This window comes from Pieris rapae, chromosome 3 (assembly GCF_905147795.1).
Source record: "Pieris rapae chromosome 3, ilPieRapa1.1, whole genome shotgun sequence".
NCBI lineage: Eukaryota > Metazoa > Arthropoda > Insecta > Lepidoptera > Pieridae > Pieris > Pieris rapae.
The window spans coordinates 6,712,830-6,735,249 of NC_059511.1; the positions used below are offsets into that span (position 1 = coordinate 6,712,830).

The 22,420-nt window shown below is 31.6% G+C and overlaps 1 protein-coding gene across 3 annotated transcripts in view; it reads right to left on the bottom strand.

Annotated features, from left to right (window-relative positions):
• Window positions 1–481: 481 nt before the first annotated feature.
• LOC110993312 (trichohyalin) overlaps window positions 482–22,420 on the bottom strand; it is a 43,274-nt gene continuing 21,335 nt past the window's right edge. The window contains exons 3-7 of one of the 3 annotated variants that reach the window (XM_022259522.2): window positions 17,174–17,362; window positions 16,492–16,673; window positions 6,622–6,881; window positions 5,972–6,196; window positions 482–1,799 (exon numbers count right to left, since the gene is read on the bottom strand). In XM_022259522.2, coding sequence (XP_022115214.1) covers window positions 688–1,799; window positions 5,972–6,196; window positions 6,622–6,881; window positions 16,492–16,673; window positions 17,174–17,338 — 1,944 coding nt within the window. In that variant the 5' untranslated portion in view covers window positions 17,339–17,362 and the 3' untranslated portion in view covers window positions 482–687. Of the gene's footprint in view, window positions 1,800–5,971; window positions 6,197–6,606; window positions 6,882–9,864; window positions 10,025–16,491; window positions 16,674–17,173; window positions 17,363–22,420 lie in introns of those variants that run through there. The other 2 variants (XM_022259521.2, XM_045634592.1) reach the window with 2 other exon arrangements.

Genomic DNA, 22,420 nt, shown 5'->3' on the forward strand with positions numbered 1-22,420 from the left:
TTTATGTAATAAATACATCGTGTTAGTGGTTCCACGATGATTTGACAAGCTTTTAAATTAACAATAATCGTTATATTTTAATTTATATTAAATCATAATCTACCCATGTTCGTACTACTTCAGTAGTTTTTGAGTTTACCGCGTACAGGCAGACGTGGCAAGGGAAGACTGAAGAACTTCTACTAGTACTGTTTTGAATATATATAACGATGACGTATATTTTTAGCTAAAATTTAATTTATGGTCGTAACAAGAGAGGCTCTATCACATTCCAGAAAATTGGAATTTACATAAAGTTCACGTTTTGTCTAATGAGAGTGTTAAGCCCGTTATTTAAAGTAATTAGTGACAGTGCTATGCGAATTTATCGTGTTTTTCGTGTAAATAAAGTCCTCGTTTTTTTTTGTAACGATGACAACGACCTCTTAGCTCCTAACAACATGTTAAAAAGCTACATAATCGGGGTAGAAAATGAAAGTAATTTTGAATTTATAGAATTTATTATTTGTTTGTAATTAAAATATATCTATTAAGTACAATAATAAGTGACATTGACAATGTTTATTTATTTGTTTTAACTAAAAATAATAATGCTTTATACATAAATATATACTTATAAAATATTTGTGATTATACAGTTTAGCAGGTATCCATTTACAATTTTCTCAGACTATTTATTATGGCAGTTTAATATGGTCTTACAGTTCCGAGTCGCCCTCTGGAGATTGGTTCCGCATAACTATGGCGGAACTTCGTCTGTGGTCTATCAGCTAAGTCGCGAAAATCCCTATAGTCCCTTTCATAAAACCTATCCCTATCGCCTTCCGCGTACGACTGTCTATGATCATCCAACAAGCGAGTGCGACTGAAAGCCCGTTGTCTATCGTTCCAATCTCGTCTCCTCTCCTCTACGGGCTCTATCTCGTCCTCATCCGGGGGATGATTTGGTTCCCTTCTGTCGCGGTACCTGTCATAATCGTCTCTAAGTGGCTTCGGCTCAATCCTGTTCAGATAATCTTCAGTTCCGTACTCGTATCGCTTCAAGTCATCGCGCTTTCTGCCGACACGAGGCAGCCTTTCAATTTCCCTGTGCAAGTCGGGTGGTGCTAGATCTCGGACTCTGTCTTCTTTACGTCTCTCCGGTTCTCTGTGAGAACGCTCAACCTCACGATGAGAACGCTCTTGTTCTCGCCGAGAGGCCGTTTCTCTGTGACGTTCCTGACGCTCGTCCCGTCTTTCTTCCTCTGGAGAAGAAGTCGAGCGACTGTTCCTGGCTTCTAACATGCTCCTTCGCATCGCCATGTGGGCCTCTAGCTCACGATTGAATCTCTCCCTCTCTAAGTTCTTGAACTTTTCTTTAGCTACATTGAAGCGTTCTTTTGGTGACGTGTCGGCCATTTTGAGGCTGCCTTCGCTCGTGCCTCTCTGGAGCTTTCCGAAGCGACCGTCCACTCTGTCCATGCTTCGGTTAGAGGGTTTAGTGTCAGCTACGTATCTTCGTCTGTAATTCGTTGTCTCTTCTGGATATTTGTCTACTTTTTCTTTGTTGCGTTCGAGAGATTCGGGTCTAAATCTCCTCTCGAAGGTGGCCTCGCGGAAAGGGGCTAAGGCGTCTCTGAATTGATCCGAGAGATCGTCATTGTAAGGGGTTCTGTCGTAGTTTCGTGGTGACAAAGCGCGGCGAGGTGGTGATGAGCGTCGCGGGGGCGAAGCGCGGCGGGGAGAAGGGGCTCGACGCGGAGGAGACGCATCAAAGGCCTCGTGCATCAAGTAGGCTGTGCTCTCAGCCCAATCCTCTTCTGAAAAAAAAAATTAAATAAAGAATTTTTTTTTTCAACGTTTTCTTAACGTAATAAATAGCTGATAAAGGAATTCATCATCCATTCCTTCAATTCTTTTCAAAACAAGCAAAAATAAATTTTAGTTCATTTGCAAAAGCTATTAAACAATGAGCTGCTAGTTCTTGCTGTATCTATAAAATAAATATCTAGTCATTCCGTATTTGAAACCTTAATCTTGGCAACAAGGAATGGTCTAGTTCAAAAACGTTTCTTTCTTTATCAAAACGAAATATGTAAATGAATGAATATTTATGAAAAATTATCAATTTGTATTATATTGCAGTAGAGTAGAGCAATTTTACACTGTTGTTAGTATAATCATAGCAACACGTAACAAAATCTAAAAAGAATTATATTATAAAGTTAATATTATATCGAAAAAAAAACTGAAATCAAGGTAGCTTCACTGATAAAAAGGAAACAATAAATGACCAAAGAAAGACTTATCTATGACAAGTGAAAGACAAAAAATATTATTTGCTCTAACTACAAAGCACTGATTTTATCTACCTACATTACGCTTCATAATTACTGCTCTAAAAGCCTACTTCTTAATATATGCGACACCTTACAAACGTCATTGTCGCTTTTACATACAACGGTACATCTTTAGAACAAGTTTAACTCATTTCTAAAATACTATTTGACATAGAAAAAACCTGTCGCTCCCACGTGCCAATCTTGTGAATCATTAGTGGGATCAGGTTTTATTAAAAATTTTCATTGTTGCACTAATTTATTGTGAGAATTAGCTTTCGCCTTTCTTAGAGATTTATATTAGTTCATTAATGACAGTTTTCGCTTATAATTGGTAATATATATTGTGACACCGTTTATAACACAGTTTATAATTCTGTAATATAAATTATGTTGATTGATTGTATATGCATACAATCTATGTGCATTTGATCAACAATAGTCAATACATACACATTATATTCGGTCGAAAGGCCGGTCTTGTGCCAAACGAATAGATAGCAATCTCCATGGGGGGCTTTCACCCGGCGCCCCGTATATATTGTTTGTATGCTTTATTGCGACCATATTATATATACATATAATATGGTCGTATTTTTTAATATAAAAAGAGCCGAGCCGTTATAAGAAATGTTATTGTTCGATTAAATTAATACCGCAAACGCGGGGATCCAAATTTGGACGGTATTATTTTTAAGAAATAAATTCCCAAAATATGTACTTCAATAATGTAATCAATCAACTAAACATGAATTTTCTTTTGAGACACATATTAATTATACACGGGAAAATGTTACATCGCTTGAAATCGACAAGGCTGCCCGCTCCTAATTTTTTGAGTGTTTTCAATACAGTTTTATAATGGAGCGAAATATTAAATAAATAAAAAAACAAACCCTAAATCCACTCAAATATTTAACATATTTTATCGATATTGAGGTCCTTTGTCCTTAGTAAGTCAATAGTTCTATCGCCATAGATTATAATCTCCAATGGTTGACTTCTATTTGTTCAGTTAGTTTAAATTGTTTTACTGGTTAATATGGATTTGTGACCCAATCTAACATTTTGGTTGTTTTGTTTAAGTTGAAGTTTTAGAACGAATGAAAATATTGCAATATGTCTTCACGAATTCTTCCAAACGTCAATACCAAAAAAAGTAAAGGAGTAAAGTTAGGGAGGTTGTTCTCTATCAATCTTTCTATGGATATAATTAAACGTTTTTGAAAATTTATTTAACAATAGAACGCTACATTATTTGTGAGTGTCATAAGTTATTAATGATTTGCACAGTAACATGGACTAAAACGGTCCAAAATATTTCGTACGAATGCTGAGATATATATGCCTCAGTTCTAGTGAAACGTAGTTCTAGTAAATTCTATAATACATAAAAAACAAGTTTTTACCGCGTCTATCTGTCGGGTTTGCGATAAATTTATTTCGGAAATCATTGGTTTTCACCAATATCTAGAATGATTAATGAGTAGGGGTTAGGGTACATCATTTTTCAAGGTTTATGGGCCACAAGCAAGAAAATCTTTAATAAACTTAAATAAAACTAATATTAGAGGTTTTGCGTTAGAACTTTAAAACTCGTCTAGTCTAGTTTCCTCGTTTTACGTCCACAGTAATTATTTACTTTTTTACACATATTACAGGCACATTGTCTATGCTTAAAACAAAATGCATTATCGAGGAGTCTTACAACAAAATTACCTAATTCGTACTATTATTATTATTGAGAGCTTTACTTTGGTGATAATTTGAGGCATAAATTGCAGTAAATCTGCATCCGTTATACTTGAACGGCCCATAACCCGCATAGACCGGTAACAGCACGTTGACTTTATTGCAGCTTAGGACCTAACAAACTTTAGACAACAGAATTCAAGTCACGCACACACACATTAGCCCGGAATAACTGCCTCCCGTTGCATGTTTCTGTTATAAGGCTGCCGTGAGGTGAGCCTCTAATCGATTTTTTATACAGTTCGTGCACGTCAAAGGCAATGTAGTCATCATTTTGTAAAAAAAAAATTTCAAGTATTGAAGGAATTTTTAAATCATATTCTATCTATATGATTTACACTATAATGACGAAATGATATACATACTATAATATATGAAAATACTGTGGTAAATCAAACTGGTTTACCAGAAATCCAGAAAACCCAGGTTATCAAATATAAAGTGTCAAAATTTTAATGTACATTATTATCATTAGTTTCATAAATATGAAAAATTTAGAAAGTGCAGTTCACCTCGCATCTGTAAATGGGCATAATGCGTTTCTCATTCCGCCATTATAAAATCTAATAAGTACATTTTGTAATGCAATGTTCAACGACAGAGTGAAGGTGAGAAAATGGTCTTGAACCATTTGAGAGATTGCAAGTGATACCTACAATATGTTTATCACGTTCTTCTGTTCATAATAAGCACTGCCACAACTTGCTAAGTATATGTTTTTAAATTTGTAATCTATATTGTTCACATGTATTTAGTACATTTGAAATCATTAATGTTATTATCTTATAATAAATATTTATTATAATGATCAATGAATCTTAGAACGTATAATTTAGAATTGAGTATGAATTTGTGCTTTGTTATATTTTTTGTATAAATAGGTAAAACTGTGCTTTATGTTTATGTTTGAATGTGTATTCCATTTTTGGCTTTTGTTTTACAATAAATATGTTTGAATATTGTTTAATGAGTAGTTGTAGGAATACTTTAATAAAATAAATAAATTCGTAATTAGTATAGAATTAAGACAAACGAAGAGCTTAAGACATTAGAAGTAAATAATACTAAAATTAGTAAAAGAGTAGATAAGTTTTTTAACTAGAATTAGTTAATAATTTTCATAAATAACTTGTCTATTTAATAACTAAATACGAGTGTTACCGAACACTTTGTGTCCATTGTATATCTCAAATATGTTTTTAAAAACGGTTTAAAACTCAATTAAAAAGATATATAAAACCCGGAATTAATTTATTTGTTAAAACTTTACAATCGTGCTTTGTAAATTGTATTTAAAATGATGATTCAAAGTGTAATTGCAAGTTGGACGTATACTGTCACGAATGGTGACGCAATTGATTAAAAATATTTCGTTTCTATTTAAACACGAATTGTTAACGCATTATATAAATTTTCATCACAAATAATATGAAAATAATAAATATAGGCACTTTTACATAAATTCGTTTCAGTTTGTAAAGCCTGAGTTTCAGATTTCTGTATCTGCTTTGTGAAAATATTTTTTTTTCTAAAGCAAAAAAATATTGGCTCTCAAGCATGCTGGCGTGAGTTAAATGAGTGCGTAACCGTAATCCAACTTTGAATAAGAGACGCACATTGCTCAATGTCAATGCATATACAATATTATAGTTTAAGAACAAAACAAAACTAAAACTCACAAAATAAATATGTTCTTAAAAAAAGTCTAACATTACTTCGATCAGTACAATAATTAGATCCATAGTCTTATAGTTAATGTACAGAAAAATAATTATATCGCGTGGTAGGCAAAGAAGACTGATGAGCTACGCTTAAAAATGAATTTCCCGACGCCCCATTTCTAGATGTCAATGTCAATTCAACGAGATCCTGAAAAAATCTGAATATAAAATGATTCATACCACTAGTACTGTGGTTGTCATGGGGACGATAGTCATTCCTTTCAGGTGATGGTGCCAGGTCACTCCCAATACCGGAACTACCGCCAGACGATTCCAATTTGCGTCTGGCATTCACACCAACTATGTTCTGGTTGAGGCAACGCCGGGTGTCAATGTTGTTCAGGTTGCCTTTCTGTCTGTGTACTGTGTCGTAGTCGCGAGGTGGCAACAAAATTGGGCTTTTGCCTGGAATGTAATTTTTAAGGCTTAGATTGTGAGAAATGATTTAACTATTTTAATCACTATAAAATAACAAAGGTTCTATATATAATGTAATAAAGATACTTAATTTTTTTTTAAACCCAGTTATTGAGGATTTAAGTATATTTTTGCATTAAGAGTTAGTTAGAGAGAGAGAGAATAATGTAATTCCTGAAAATCGAGCAAGCATACAAACATTTGATTAGCCACAACGCAAACCCATCACGAAATTACTTTTATTTCAATGATTAAAATGTTAAACACGCAAAACAATAGCACTATGATACAATCATATACTAACACTACAATAGGTGCAAGATATACGCATAAATTGATAAAATACCAAATATATGTAAAGCTTTCAAACTACTGTAAAATAAAGAGTGTTGACTGACCTAATCCCTTTTTACCTGTAGACAACTTCTGCTTCAATTCAGCAGCCAAACTGTCATACAAATTTGCAACATTTCTGTCCTCATTACTGCCAGAATCCGATTCTCTTGATACTTCGCTCCCCAGAGACGAATCTGGAGGCTTCTTACTGTTCGGCAGCGCGCCTCTCATTTGTAATTTTCGCTCAATATCCGCGAATTTTTTCTGATTTTCCGGCCGTTCTATTAACGCCAAAAGATGGGTGTAGAGCATGCCAGCCGTGTGGTCAGAGTCACATCTGTAAACGTATAATCTATGATAAGTAAGCTGATTTATCATTTGACACTATCCGAAAATATGTTCAATATTTATATAGTATGAAATAGAAAATTACTTTTGTTTATCTCTGTAGGGTTACAAAATAAAAGTTCATCAGTAAAATTCGGTACCTACACACAGGCACGTTTTAATTGGTTTGATATTTACAAATTGTATACAATATAGCACTTTACAATCTAAGAACTGTAATTACAAAGGCAAGTTACACATGTTCTAGCAAATTGGGTTATGTCACCAGATAAGGGCAACACCGTAACGCGACTGACCGCGCAACCTGCTAGATTCTTTACCAAATCCGGCTTACTACTAACCGTTTTATGAAAACGTGTCAACATATTAGGACAGATGTATGGAGAACACATATTATATGACGAATAATTACAAAATATATCGCGTAGAGTTTTTGTCACGAGAGCAAGACTTCTAGAAAGAAACAAAATTATATACAATTCTTTAAAATTTATGTTTGTGTAATATAGAGTTGCTTTATACTGATAAACAAGAGAATATTAAAAAATCAGTACCTGGATGGCCGAGCTTTGCTCGGTATTTTTATTTTTTTATAAATTGTGTTTTTGTAAATTATAATAAGTACGAATTACATACTAATAAAATGATGAAATATGAACAATATATATTATATATGCTGGAATAGCTTTAGTGTTGTTGTGTCGTTAAAGCAATTTATTGCGAAAAAAAGTATTATTATTCGCCGATTGATGTCAGGAAGATACATTTTTCAGTTTGAATTGGGACTTCTCAAACACCACCTTTTTGTTATTTTCTATCATTTATTCCTAGCTAGATCGATTTATCGCCCCCGAAACCCTCTGTATACAAAATTTCATGAAAATCGTTGGAGCCGATTCCGAGATTCCAATTATATATATATATACAAGAATTGCTCGTTTAAAGATATGAAAATATTTGCTTTGAAGTATTTGGATTTAACGTCAAATGGACTTAATTAATCCTATGTAAATATTACAAAGGTTTTTTCAATGGGAGAGCCTTGTAACTTTCGCTTGACATCTGTAAATTCATTAGAAACCAATTGTTGAGATTTATAGTAAAAACACAACTTTCTTTAGAAAGCTTTTAAATATTCGTATTTTTGGTATGATTTAAAGATAACTCTTGTAATAAAACTTATGAGTACAAAGCCTACACAGTTAGTTAAAATAATAATAAAATTTAACAAAACATATATAAAAAAACATAAATCGGGCATAAAAAAAACTTTTACATTAATTTTAAGAATTGAACTAGTACGGTAGTCGTTACGAAAATGATTAATAAAATAATAATTAAAATATTCAATAAGTTTGTCTATTACACAAATTGTGGTAAACACTTTTGTAATTACTAAACATGAAATTAATTTACAAATTTCAAAACCACATCGAATGTTATTATGACACGAATGGAATGCATTGTGCCATAATGTCAGACCTACAAGGTCCTTCTTGTCACAACATATATCACACTTTGTTAGTTTGATCGACGGTTAATTTAACGAAAATTGAAAAGTGCGGTTTCTAAACATGAAAATAAACAGCTCTTTAAACAATCGCATTTGGTCGGTATGTAAGTATAAATATAATATTTGTTTAAATATTGTAGAATTGTTTGATGATTTGTTTTTTTTAAGAGTACGGAGAGTTTTTTACGCCGGCTTTTTCTCTCGGCCAACACCTTCTGTCTTCTTTGCCGATGAGTAGGGATGCCAACAGGTTCGAATTTTAATGACGTGGAATAAGTGATACCATGATGATCTATGTTCCAAAATAAACGTATTTTTTTTTTAAGTTTCATATAATTTTTTTATTACTGTTTAAAGATTTTAAACTGCAATAAAAATAAATAATATTAATGGCATATCCGTTTCCTCTTAACTAAGATTTTAAGCTTGAATAGATTGCAAGACTAAATGGACCGAATAAAATCTTGAAGTAAGGATATTACAAAACATCGAGACACTTAGGCGGGAACGTACAGGTTATGTAATGTCATTGTTGTAGACACACAAATCTAATGAACTGGTTGTCTATGGCCCACCCACAGATGCAATAAAAATAATTCCATTTTCAACCGTATCTCGTCGGACAATAGTCCTATAGATCCTTATTAATCAAATTACAAAGTCTATGTTAGAAATTTTCCTCCGAGAAACTAATATTACATATACCTACGAATGCTTTTGCTGAGCAACGGATTAATGATTGTATTATTTTTGCATTGGAAGGATCTTGCCGATTCTTTAGGAATTGTATCAAGAATACAAAGCAAGCCAATGTAATAACTATACTAATCATGATAGCATTGGATAATATCAAAATTCAATCTTTTATTTAAAGACCTCATACGAGTTTCTGACATTCATTCATTTCTTTAGCCGTGGAACTGAAAGAATTGATAGAATTTATGCATGTCATTATGATAAATAAATATATGTATTGCTAAAGAAGTAACACTTAACAACCTCGTAAACACATCAAAACATGAAGCTCACATTAATTATAGAGAATTGCATAGCACGACTTAGACAAGATCTTCACAACACGCAATTACCAATTATCTGTTTAAATATTCATAAATTTAGTTAATTCAGCGTTAAAAGTGCTTGCTGCATGAATTATGAATGTTCAGTGAACATGAACATATGTTATCATCAAGAAGTAAGTAAATAAAAATGCATTTTAGAAAAGGATGTTTGTAATATTTTTTTTCGATTGCATTATACCTAAGTATATTCTATAGGGATACTATAAGATTTCGAAAATTCATTACCAAATAAAAAAAACATAACTCTCTAAATATGAATATGTTTTTATTATAAACATTATAAGTTACACTATTATTAATAATCAACTGCTGGTAGAATGTATTTTTTGCATGTACTAAATTGGCCCAGATAATAATATTGTTTTTATAGAACTTACCAAATCACAAGTCGCAACTGTACTGAATATAAAACACTAATACAACAGAACACACATTTAATTATTACAAAAATATTTTACAAGTAATTTTGTGCAAAAACTGGGTTTTAATACTAAGAAGTGTTTAATGATTCTCAAATTACTAATATCAAGGTAAGCACAATTACAAGTGATGCTTGTGAAAACATCACTGAGTATTCAATATGACGCATTACATTTTATATAATGACAAACTGTGGCTCGCAACTTCATTCGCATCGATTTGAGACCAGTCTAGCAGCAGGATCATGAAGGCGTGTGAGATACATAATCATTTTTGCGGAGTTTTTTTAAAACCATTCTAATGCATGATGACCTTTGCCAGTAATGAACAATTTTTAGAAAAAAAAATGATCACGAAAGCGTTTTACTTAATAAATATAATCTTCTTCGATAAACGGACTCTCCAAAACAATACGAGTCGAGTTGGTTAAATTCAACCAGTAGATTGCGTTTAACCAAACAAACTTCAGTTTTACAATATAAAGGTAGATAGGTCATTGGGCATTTTATTGTATACGTAGATAAGGAATTTTGATTGAGAAACAAATTAGTATAATTGTTATAGAGGTCTCTAGAACCATTTATATGGATGCAATTTTAAATATAATAATTACAATTAGTGAAAATTGATTGAATATTTTATGATTTCAATACCATCTTTTTAAATATATATAATTCTTATGTGAGTGTGTATGTCACTGAACTTCTCTCAAACGACTGGACCGATTTTGACGAAATTTTTTGTGTGTGTTCAAGGGGATCTGGGAATGGTTTAGATTCACAATTTTGTCCGCTGGACAATGTTTTTTTAATTAATTTTTAATTTATTAGTAGTTGTTGATTTTGGAATGTTTTAAATTGAATCCGACAGACGGCGCTACCATCGCAGTGCCAAATTTTAAATAATATTCGAATTTTAATTTTAGTCTGTCCCGACAGTTAGCGCTGCGATCAAATAAAAAAAAAGTTTTGTTATCATTGTGTTATTGTAGACCATGTGCTGGATCGGTAGATATTGTCATAACATTTGAATAATAATTTTAATCAAAATGGTCCAGAATGTTTTAGCTAATTAAAAAAAGTTTGAAATTTTCAAATTTCAAACTAGCTAATTAAAAAAAGTTTGAAATTTTCAAATTTCAAACTTTTTTTAATTAGCTAAAACATTCTGGACCATTTTGATTAAAATTGTGCGTATAAAAATCAATTTCTAATTTAATATCCGACTTAAAGTTTAAGGCATTTATGGACAATTATTTTATACGTGCACGGATATTGCATGTCTACAATAAAATTGTATTAGCAGTTTTTGTAATTTTTGTAACAGCGATCATTCGTCACAGTTGACAGTATTACCAACTAGAAGGGTTCTACTCGTTTGCCTTGCAAAATACTGACTTCAAGGTGTCACAATATTTTCACTTCATGCTTCGTCAGTTAGCTTTAAGTTTTTATCTAACACCCGCGGGGTGAAAGTACTAAAAGCAATTGATAATTGCACCTATAAAAAAACTGAAAATGTTACGGAGACGAATTCTAAAAGCATTTTTCCGTTTTTAGACTTACCACTGACTTAGATTCAAGGAGAAATCGAATGACTCAAATCATACGAAAGTGCAAGAATGCGTTGATGTTATAACAGCATAGTAAGTAATATTTTAATATTTATATTATTTGATGAATTGGTGACATTCTGTAGTTGTTTATTTTTGAAGATTTAAATTAAGAAATAAGAGGTTTTACCAAAAACAAAATGAGAGCAAATTTTAATAAATTTCAGTCGTTTGTCCTCGTATTGGCGCGAGTGAAAGTTAACGAAAATTTCTCCTAATTTAATAATAATAAATTACGATATATGTATTTATAACCTTGACACTTATTAAGATAAAAATGTGTGGAATTTTTATAGCCAGTGTGGTAAATTATCGTTATGAGCGTGAGTTTATTGCGACACTTCAAATAATGCAATAAATTATTGTCTGTATGACCCCGTTTTTCCTGAGCACTGTTATTAATCTTTATTTTTTTCTTACTACGAATTCATTTAATTAATAAACAAATCGCTGTATCAACGCAGACGTATTCGCAGCCAATATCGCCATCTGCATATATAAAATGCGATTTCTAAGGGTCAACGTTCTCACCTCTGGACTACGAACAAGTACATTAATACACGTACTCATAATTAGAAAGGCACTAAATATACATTTCTATGAACAAGATAAGTGACATCAACTGTGAGGGTCTACAATAATTTGCTAAGAAGTCTGCCTTTAGCTAAGGGTATAATACCTTAGAAAACATTTCCCCTTACTTCCTTCAAAATCGTCTGTTTTAATTTAATGTGACGTTTACAAGCGATCAAGTACGATCCCAATTTCTCAACTCAACGAGTGTTTCAAATACTGTAATACACGTTTAGGACAACTAAACTTTGGCCAAAAACAAAATTATTATAAATAATAAATCAGTTTATTCTAACGCAATACACAGTATAGTAACGAAAATACAAGGATTAAATAAAAATTCTGCGTAAATTGGAATATAAGTGGTCTGATGAGGGTTTTCTAATTGAAAGGGAATTTTTAATACACAAATTACTGTTATGTATATACCTATATGCCGGGAAATCGGAATGCACAAACGCAACAATAGAGTAGAAAACTACCAATTATTATCAGCTACATTGATTGAACATGTACATTGTACAACATTTAAAGAATCTTGTTTTAGGAGTATATATTCCTTGCGTTGAAATCTTGGTATGTAGGTTGCAAGTTTTGTAATAACTTATAATTAACGGGGTTGTGAGAACATATTTATTGGTTTTCCAGTGCATAGTAGTTTTTGAAACTTAGACACTGGACACAAAGGGACGGATTTTGTATAGGATATAATAATTATATACATATGTTCGATCGCCTTATATACCATGGTTGTCTTGAAACTTACTTAGTGGGGAGCAGTTTGACCGTTAGGGAAACAAAAGAAAGCTGGTAAACCTTTATAAAACTGTGAATATACAAAATACATTATATCATAATATATGTGTCTATAGAAAATTATTTTCCTAGACACTTAAATATATATCAATATTTTTAAATACTTTACACAAGTTGCACCATTTTCGTATTATTATTTAACGATGGAGATCTTAGTTAACAAATATAGTAAAATAAACCAAAGATGTATGTGGGTCTGTTTAGAAATTAGCTTTTAATAATTTTATACTTTCCAATGGTTATCATCTTTAATTATATTGCGAAGTCTTGAAATGACACTATTTTGTGTTTGCATAAAACGATGCAACAATATGTACACTTCTGTAACATTGAACATTTCATAGTAATAGTCAACCCCATACCGGCAGTATTTTAATTCAAATTTAGAATTTATTTTTGCTCTGTAGCTGCCATCTTGCGGTCATTGCTACAAAACTGGTATGGACTGGAATAATCTAGCTTCTAATCTGATTGCAGGCTGTATTGCGAGGTAGTGAACTTGAATTAGTATTAAATATTTCCCGCTGTTCGTTAAAATTGTGGTTAAATTTTATGAGATATAATAACCTGTGATATGAAAGTGGTGCATCGTAATTTAATTTTGATCGTAGTTAAATCCTTATTGATATTTAGTTAAATCAATATATATTATACGTTTATATATGTTGAAGAACCATAATGTTCTGCGTAGCAGCAGCCAATTTTTCAACCAAATCACATATTTAAAAGTGAAAATTGACCGAAGTATCGTAAGAGGGATTTGACGTTTAGAATTATGAAAACATTTGAAATTTATAAGGTTAGGAAAGTTGTCCAGTGTGGTGTCTATTCAGATATACAATATTAGTGCCATGATCCTTGCTCATGAACTCTTGACGCGAATTGACTCCCGTACGAAAAGATCCGTTTTAAATAACCCCTCGTTAAATTTAGATTTGTAACTCTATATAATGGGGTCGGGTTGCTACGTTTGTCTACTAAAGTTTGCGTCGTGTATGTGTCGTGGGAAAGAGCGAGCAAACATTAAAACATCAATTATAATAATTAATTATATTAAGTTTTGTAAAATCACATATACCATGGACAATATATAAGTTATTTTCGTATACCAGTGCCAAACCTTATATTTAATAAGGCGGTGAATACAACAATAAGTTTCCATCAATTTTCTTAAATGCTACATTGCTTACAAAATTGTGAACAAGCGTCAATTGGAATGCAATTGTGTGTATGGGACATTTTGCCTTGTACTTTGGGTATTAAGGTGTATTATTGCATACAATGATATAGCCTTCAAGATGCGCCGGTACCGCTAGGCACTTGTTGCAACATTATTGAATACGGTAAATGTCAAATTAATTGTTTTTCTTTAGATAAAGGGTATAATTTAATAATCGTAAACTTCTATAGGCACTTAATTAGCCTATGAATCAATTATTTATATAATATAAGAACATTTATGTTCACCATAATTGTCGTGTATTTTAGAATAGATTGTAAATTACAGTAGAAAATGTTTTGATTATTTATTTTTTCCATATCTAATAAAAATCTATAATTCCATATCTCTATAAAAAATTAATAAAATATGAGAAAGACTTGCTTCAAAACTATTTTCAAAAGGCTTTATCCAAATACTATTTATAAATCAGCGAGTAGTAAAAATGTTATATTAATATTACGATAGTAACTAGGATTTACATATGTTAAGTCAATTCATGGTGGGTTGATGACCTGATAGGTCTTGGCTAGCTGTAGCTTATGTAATCACATGCCTTCACGCGTGGTCATCATAATGCAAAACAGTAGAATATTTTTTTATAGTTTTAGCGGAGATTGGTGATACCTACACTGGTAACTTATCATAAACTGGGTTTTAGATTTCTGTACTTTTATTAGTCTTAAGCATACCGTTTCCAAACGATATTTTTTCTTAACAACACGGTACATTTGGCACAGCCGGGGTCGAATCTACGACCTAAATATTTAAATAAGTCTTTATTATTAGTTTTATTATAAAAAAGTTCGTCGGCCGCGTCTATTTCTGTGTGTACGCGATAAACTTAAGAACTAGTTTAGTTTTCACCAAGAGGATTAACCCCGGAGGGTTTATGTGTATGATTCAATATGGTTTTATGTAAATTGACTGAAATATAACGTAAATACACGAAATCCAGCTGCGGTCTGAAGCTGCCACTATGTCTCCCGTATCTTTAGGAAATATAATTGGTTTAATTGTAGTGACATATATCTTTATAACATTTTGATAATTGGAACATTGGCAATTTGTAGTCCTAAACAAAGGTGTTGTCGCAGAACCAGCCAGTTAAAATATTTGGTTAAATGTAATAGAGCCATTGTCTCGCGTGGCATATTGTTGAAGACACAAAGGTCATGTTCTCAACAAATGTCAAACGATCACTTTATTTTTTTTAATTTCAATGTCGTTTGCAAAAACGGGTAACACGTATATGTTTTTTTTATATTAATAGAATTCTTTTTAAATTTAATGTTTTCTGACTTAAAGATTTTCTTTGTATACCGATAAACTGTCTTTTTATTTTTATAAGAAACCATTCGCGTGTGTATGTCATCTATTACAATATTTAATTGTATTATTATATATTTCTATTTTATTGTATTATATATAAAGGTTTCTTGCTTCCGTTACTTTTTGTCAAGTCACAAATTATGTATTTCCTGCTTGGTATAATTTTAATCTAGCGGACATCAAGAAGTGATCTTTCATAATGTAAATAGAATTGCCCATCAGCTCAAGTTTTTACACAATTTTCAATTTCCCGTTCCATCACATTGAATGTTTATATAATTTAAAATAAATTGTTTCTGAAAAGCATTTCAGTTTACAGATTTTCGTATTAAGAGTAACAAATTTTTATAAATCTACCCTAACAAAATATGTATTCTACTATTTCTAAGCATAAATATAATTTGGTGAGGTTCCGCTAATTCTTATATCAAGTTGTAGTAAAGGCGGTCGTGACCTCACGTTTTTTTTATTAAAAATAATGTTAGCAAAGGATTTTTATTAGATTCCTTATCCACAGACAATTTTTTTTGCAGCAATGCCTGATTTTCGCAAGGATTCATTATTGTTATGTTTAGCATGTGGCAACTTGTACTTCTTGTACTTTATCGCAATCAAAGCTTGTGACAGAGAGTCAATTGTCATGTTGACATCGTCGGTACACTATAGTAGAAATATGCAAAGCAGTTTTGTGTTGAAATAAAGTTCATGTTACGATGGTGTTACGTGGTACGCTTAATCGAAAAAAAATTGTACTGTGTACTCGTTATGACGATAATTTATTGTATATTATATTATTATTTTCAGCACCAACATAATAACTATATTACAACTAATAATAATCCTAGAAAAGTAGATGCTCATTTGGTTTTTAAAGTTTACAAAAAGCAAAGTATATTTAATATGATTGTAAATTCACTGCTTTTAAATTATTATAATATATAATAACTATATTAAGGTAGGTTATAGTCACCAACCTAGGAGTCGAATATTAAGTAGTCTAATAGTAGTAACAGGGAGGCAGTAAAAACTTACCGGTAAGCATGAACATGGACTGGACAACCTGTGATAGGATTGTACAACAGTAGAACACAGGCCACTACATCTCCTTGGACCACGCCGCTTGTAATGCTTCCGTGTGGGATGAAGTGTTTAATAGTCTGCTGCTTTCCCTTACTCGTCACATTTTGGATTATTTTCAGGCCCTTATGGGACACCTGTGAGAAAAAGAAAAGACGTAATTTGTTGTAAATCATTCACCAAATTAACTTTTTCCTAATTATGGAATTAAATTAGCCAATAGTAATAATAATAATAACTTAAAATAATTGTATAAAATATATTAAATATATAAAAAATATAGTTAATTGCTGTTTTATTTTTAAATTGAAGTCCGCGGCTGGTAAAATGAAAAAGAGTTCGGTTTATGCGGATAGTACAAAGATGCTCGCTGACTAAGACTATTCAGTAACAAGACTTAGCGCAAAGCGTATCCAAAATATCTAAAACGTATTAGATTTTTCAATTTAAATGTATAATCGAGATGTTTTTTATTTTTCAAAAAAAATGTCGATTAAATTACATGAATTTAATCCACAATAATCAATAGATTGGAATTAATAGACATAAATTTTATCGAATTCCAACTAAATCAAACATAGATATTAAAACCTAATGTCGGTTAAAATGCCCCAACGTGTTTTTATCTTAGTTTTACCTGTAATGTGACTTTAAACGGTTCCAAATCCCTGGCTCTTTCTTCTAGGATCCGAATAGCAGGTAGCGCGAATTCCTCGCCGCGCAAACCTCGTGATTCCTGCGCACCAAGGAACCACACGTAGTAGGAGGCTTTCTTTATGTCCTTTTTTAGTCGTAGGGCCATTTTGTTGTTATGTCATTCTCGATCCTGCAAAAAAGTATATGTATGTTAGCGCGAACCTTTTTTACTCGAGAGTACAGAGCTTTTGACTGCGTATACTTATTCTATGAATTTATTGTTATAAATAATTATTTTTCACTGATTATAATCAGTTTTTGGGGTTTTACACATGTTTAAGCTGTTTTAATCTCATTAAATTATTCCACGTACAAATTGAATATCAATGAACATCATTTGGTAATTTAAAGTTGACTTGCATAGAAACTGGCTATTATATTTCTAGCATTACAATGTATACGTGATAACTGCCGTAAAAGTCGTGATATTAGTAAATGCGGTCCAAATTATCTCATTTGCGGCTTTGTGGACAACACACATGGCGTATAAGCCGTTCCTAATTTCGCCATAGAGCAGTTGTCCTAATGGCTTCAGCATTCGACTGTCATCCCTGAGGTCGTAGGTTCAAACCTGTGCAGCAATAGACTTTCTTTTATGATTTAACATTCGCTTGAACGTTGTGGAAAAACATTGTAACTTGTAAGGATAACGGCTTGCCTTAGACTCAAAAAGTCATAGGCGTAGGCTGATCAGCCTCATGTGCCTGACATACGCCCGTACGTACGAACAAATATGTAAGAATCTGTTTCAATCATGAAACAATCTGGGTCTACAATGCCTCTGTTTTATTTATTTCTAGTTCTTATTTTCGCTATAAGAACTGCAACAATGATAGTGCGTATAGTATATAGTCATTATTGGGTAAAAACGCTGACATCCAGTCAGTAAGGTAAAGTATGAAAAGCCAGTTTTCATACTTTTCCCATGCATAAGTATTTTTGACTATGGCCATATGTTGATTGAAGAAATTAATTGATTATGGTAATACGTAGCGGGAAAAACTATTAATAAAATATTATACCTGTTAATGATTACTTAACGCTTAATGAATAAGGGCTTTAAAATTTTTAAATTAAGAATTCTCACAACTAACTAGTTACCACATTGGTTCCCAAACCTTGACTTCTTTTCGTAATAACACAAAATTAACTTTAACTGCTATGACGACCAATTAGACTAAAAAACATATATTTAATGTTTTCTAATTACAGTTATTTTTGTTTGAAATCGACACAAGAATAGCAAAAGCATGGAAGAGCTTTTGGGCGCTTAAAGAAGTCATGAAAAATAAGAAAACAAGCATGGTAATTAAAAGAAAGGTCTTCAATACTTGTGTACTACCTGTACTAACATATGGATCACAAACTTGGGCGCCTACTAAAGCGCAGTATACAAAGCTACAGGTGTGTCAAAGAGCGATGGAACGATGTATGATAGGGAAAACAAGAAGAGACAAAATAAAGAATACAGTATTAAGGAAAATAACTAAGGTAACAGATGTTACAACAACGATCAAGAAGCTAAAGTGGAAATGGGTGGGACACATCGCAAGAGGTACAGAAAAGTGGAGCAAAAAACTGCTTAACTGGTGCCAAGGTACAGCAAGCGCAAAAGAGGGAGACAACTGAGAAGGTGGATTGACCACATTAAAGAAACGGCAGGTGGTACATGGCAGAGAGTGGCACAGTGTAGAGAGGAATGGCGGGATTTGGAGGAGGCCTTTGCCAAAAAAGGGCACACAGATGCACCAGATTTAGATTAATATGAAAATTTGTTTAAATGTATATAAAATATGTAAGTATCTGAATAAAGGCTATTATTATTATTATTATTATTATTAATTACAGTTATTTTAATTAATATTTTTACCAGCATTATTAAGTGAAGATTTAATGGAGGCATTTGATGGTGAAAAAAGTATATATTGGAAAACCACGGAAAATATATTTGTAGAAAACTGCAAGTCTCATTTTTGAGATTTTAAATGATCCTCTTTACTTGTGAGATATAAATCGAATTGGCTAAGTATAATAAGTAGAAGAGGTACAGCTCCTCGATCACAATATATCTTTATTTAAAATATCATATTTGGAATTATTGTTAAAGTTGTATTCATTATAACGAGAGCCTATGAACCGAGGTTTAAACGTAGTTTAAAAGCTGTTAAGTCATTCTACAAACATTTAATTATAAGTATTCTTAAAGGTCACAACATAACAGTGTGTTGTAGATTATATAATATATTGATGGGTTTGTGGCCATTTTTATAAATTGCACAATGCGATTACATAAATCGTAGAGGAATTGGATAAGTTATACATATTCATGGAAATGGTTTTTGTTTGTTATCAAATCGACTATTTACGCCATATTTTCGTACATAAATTGTTTTATGGTTGGGAAGTATAGCTAAACACGTTTTTATTTTTAAGTCCTTTTTAAACTATATATGATGCTGTAGGTAAATTGTATTTATATTCATTGTATAAAAAATAAATGTTATATGCATCTGTACATTATTCTGTTTTAGGAATAAAAAATCACCAATGTCTAAGATTACCTTGCATAAGAGCTTTATATATTATTATATTGATTAATAAAGCTTCCAACGCAGATTAAACATGTTTTCAAATTTAACCTTTTTAGCCGAATATGAAATTATTAGGAATTTAGTAAATTACATCAAATATCATATAAATGCCGCCCTAATGACCTGAATACCGGAACAAATTCACATGTCATAAAATCATCTTGAACACCATACAGTAATGTTGGTGCAATTTTAAACATTAAGCAATATCAAACTCTAAGTTTGTAGAAATAAATACCAAAATAGTATGAGGCATTATATAATTTAATAAAATTACATTACTGTTTTTCTAACATAACGATACATTTACATTGTAGGCGAGTTCATTAGCAGTTAAAATCATACCATTTATTCAGATAAGCACGTCGTAGAATATAAATAATATTGCTGTTAAATAAAATAATTCTTACGTTAGACTGTAAGTTATAAGGACTGAATTGCCTCAATTATGAAGTAACTTTAAAATCCAGAATTAAAAAGTTATTGCCGAATATATAGACATAACAGACCAGACATAACAAAAAATATAAAAATAAAATCTTAATATTCTGAAAGATAAGTCAATCTGATTACAAATTACTTTCTAGGACCAAGGCGCTGCAGAAACGTTACACCACGATCATACATCATGATCGGTTCAAAGACCGAAGACCTATACTAGAATATTGTGAATATAACAAAATGAAATTTGAAGAGTACAAACTTAAGGAACATTCCGGCTTAATAATTATATTTAATTTCAGTAGAAAATACCCGATTACGCATAATAGCAGCTAATGTGTGTTAATAGCTTGTGATGATCTCTTAAGAATTATGTTTGACCTCCAGTCTCTAATAATTATTGTACTTTTGAATAACCTCGGGCAGTTTTCAAACTACCGTTACTCATTTTGGGAGTGGTCTACGATTCCGTTACTCCGCTGAAAAACATGTTCCGAATATTAATATCTATGAAACAAGAACGCTTAAGATATTGTATAAGAAACAGTAGTTGGTCAAGGTATAAAATGTCTTCTGAGTTTTTTTTTCCAAATATAATTTCCGTAAGTTCTTTGACCTTTAATAATTGTAGGTAGATGCGTAAAACATCTTTATTAGATTGCGGGTACAATAACATTAATGATAATTTAATAAAAACATCTAGTGAAAAAATGTACATGAAAACTTTTAACTTACTTATGCATTTGAAGACATTTAATATTTTAGTTTTTTAGTATTTTCTAAATTCTGTCGTAGAATTCTTAAATTGTAAATTCTAGTTTTGATTAGTCAAAGTAGTTTTATACATAAAACAGTTGCAGAGAGTAAATAGATGCATCTGTTTTGTTTCCTTAATAAATAAATAAAATGTGTCAAGCGACAAACAAAATATTGTTTAAAAAATAATAAACATATATTTATACGTTATGCTAATTACTTGACAATATGTGATTGTGTTTTTATGTTGCAACTGTTTATGGATAAACAATGGACGATTATATTTTAATTCTATCATCACTTGTCTTCACACGGGTTCAATGCGAAACATTGTTTGTACTGAACTTTGTTTTCATAAGTACTTTCGTATGTTTGAGAACACCTAAATGTCAAATTAAAGACTCAAACAGCTGCGAGGCTGTTACCGTGTCCTGCCTCGGGCGTGGTGGGGTTGTAGTGGGTTTGCGCAGTAGCGAGTCCCACATAACTCTTCACCACCACCATTACGTACAAGGTATACGTAAGTATTTCCCCACGAAAAAAAAGAACAAAAAAGTGGTAAATTTATATAAATAGGCAATCCATGAGATTTAATTGGTATGCCTTATACAATTGCCGTAAAAATGAAAGAAGCAACTCAAATGATATTATCGTAAATAAATCTGAAGAAGGAATTAACGGATTTCACTTGAATATTTTTCAGTCAGATATAATCAATCAGATATAAATAATTTAACGTTTTTGATATTTCGTTAATATTTTGCTTAGCTGTCACTTCAGGTCAAGATTTCGAGGCTGTTTGACATTTGAAAAGATTTTATTCGATAAGTGGACACCCAATCATACTTTATCCAAACAAATAACTTTCTAAATAAAGCTTCTTTATCGCTGACCAACATTTCTGAAATGCACTCAAAACGCATAAGATGGTTTTGCCAAAATGACATTATAGTGTAACGTATTAACCATGGCACACATATGTATAACTATTTATTCGTTAATTATTCTAAGTCCAGTTAATTTTTTACTTTTTCATAAAGTATCTTCAGGTGATATATGTTATTATCACAACATATTTGCACTCATATTTAATAGAAAATACTTAATTATCAAATCACATTAATAATATTGTTATAAAGTTACAAATTGAATTAAGGAAATCTTCTATAAAAGTCATATCCAAGAACGATTTTTATTATGGCTCTAAATGCCATTTACACACATAAAAAATACCAATACATTCAGCCCTAATAATAACGTTGAAACATACTTGCTAGTTGTGACTTCAGAGTATATATTCCAACAAACTCTTTGGTGCAGCTCATACGACATTAAGCAACTGTAAGCCACTATTAAATAGCTAATAATATAAAGCTAACAAAGGAACAATACTGTCTAAA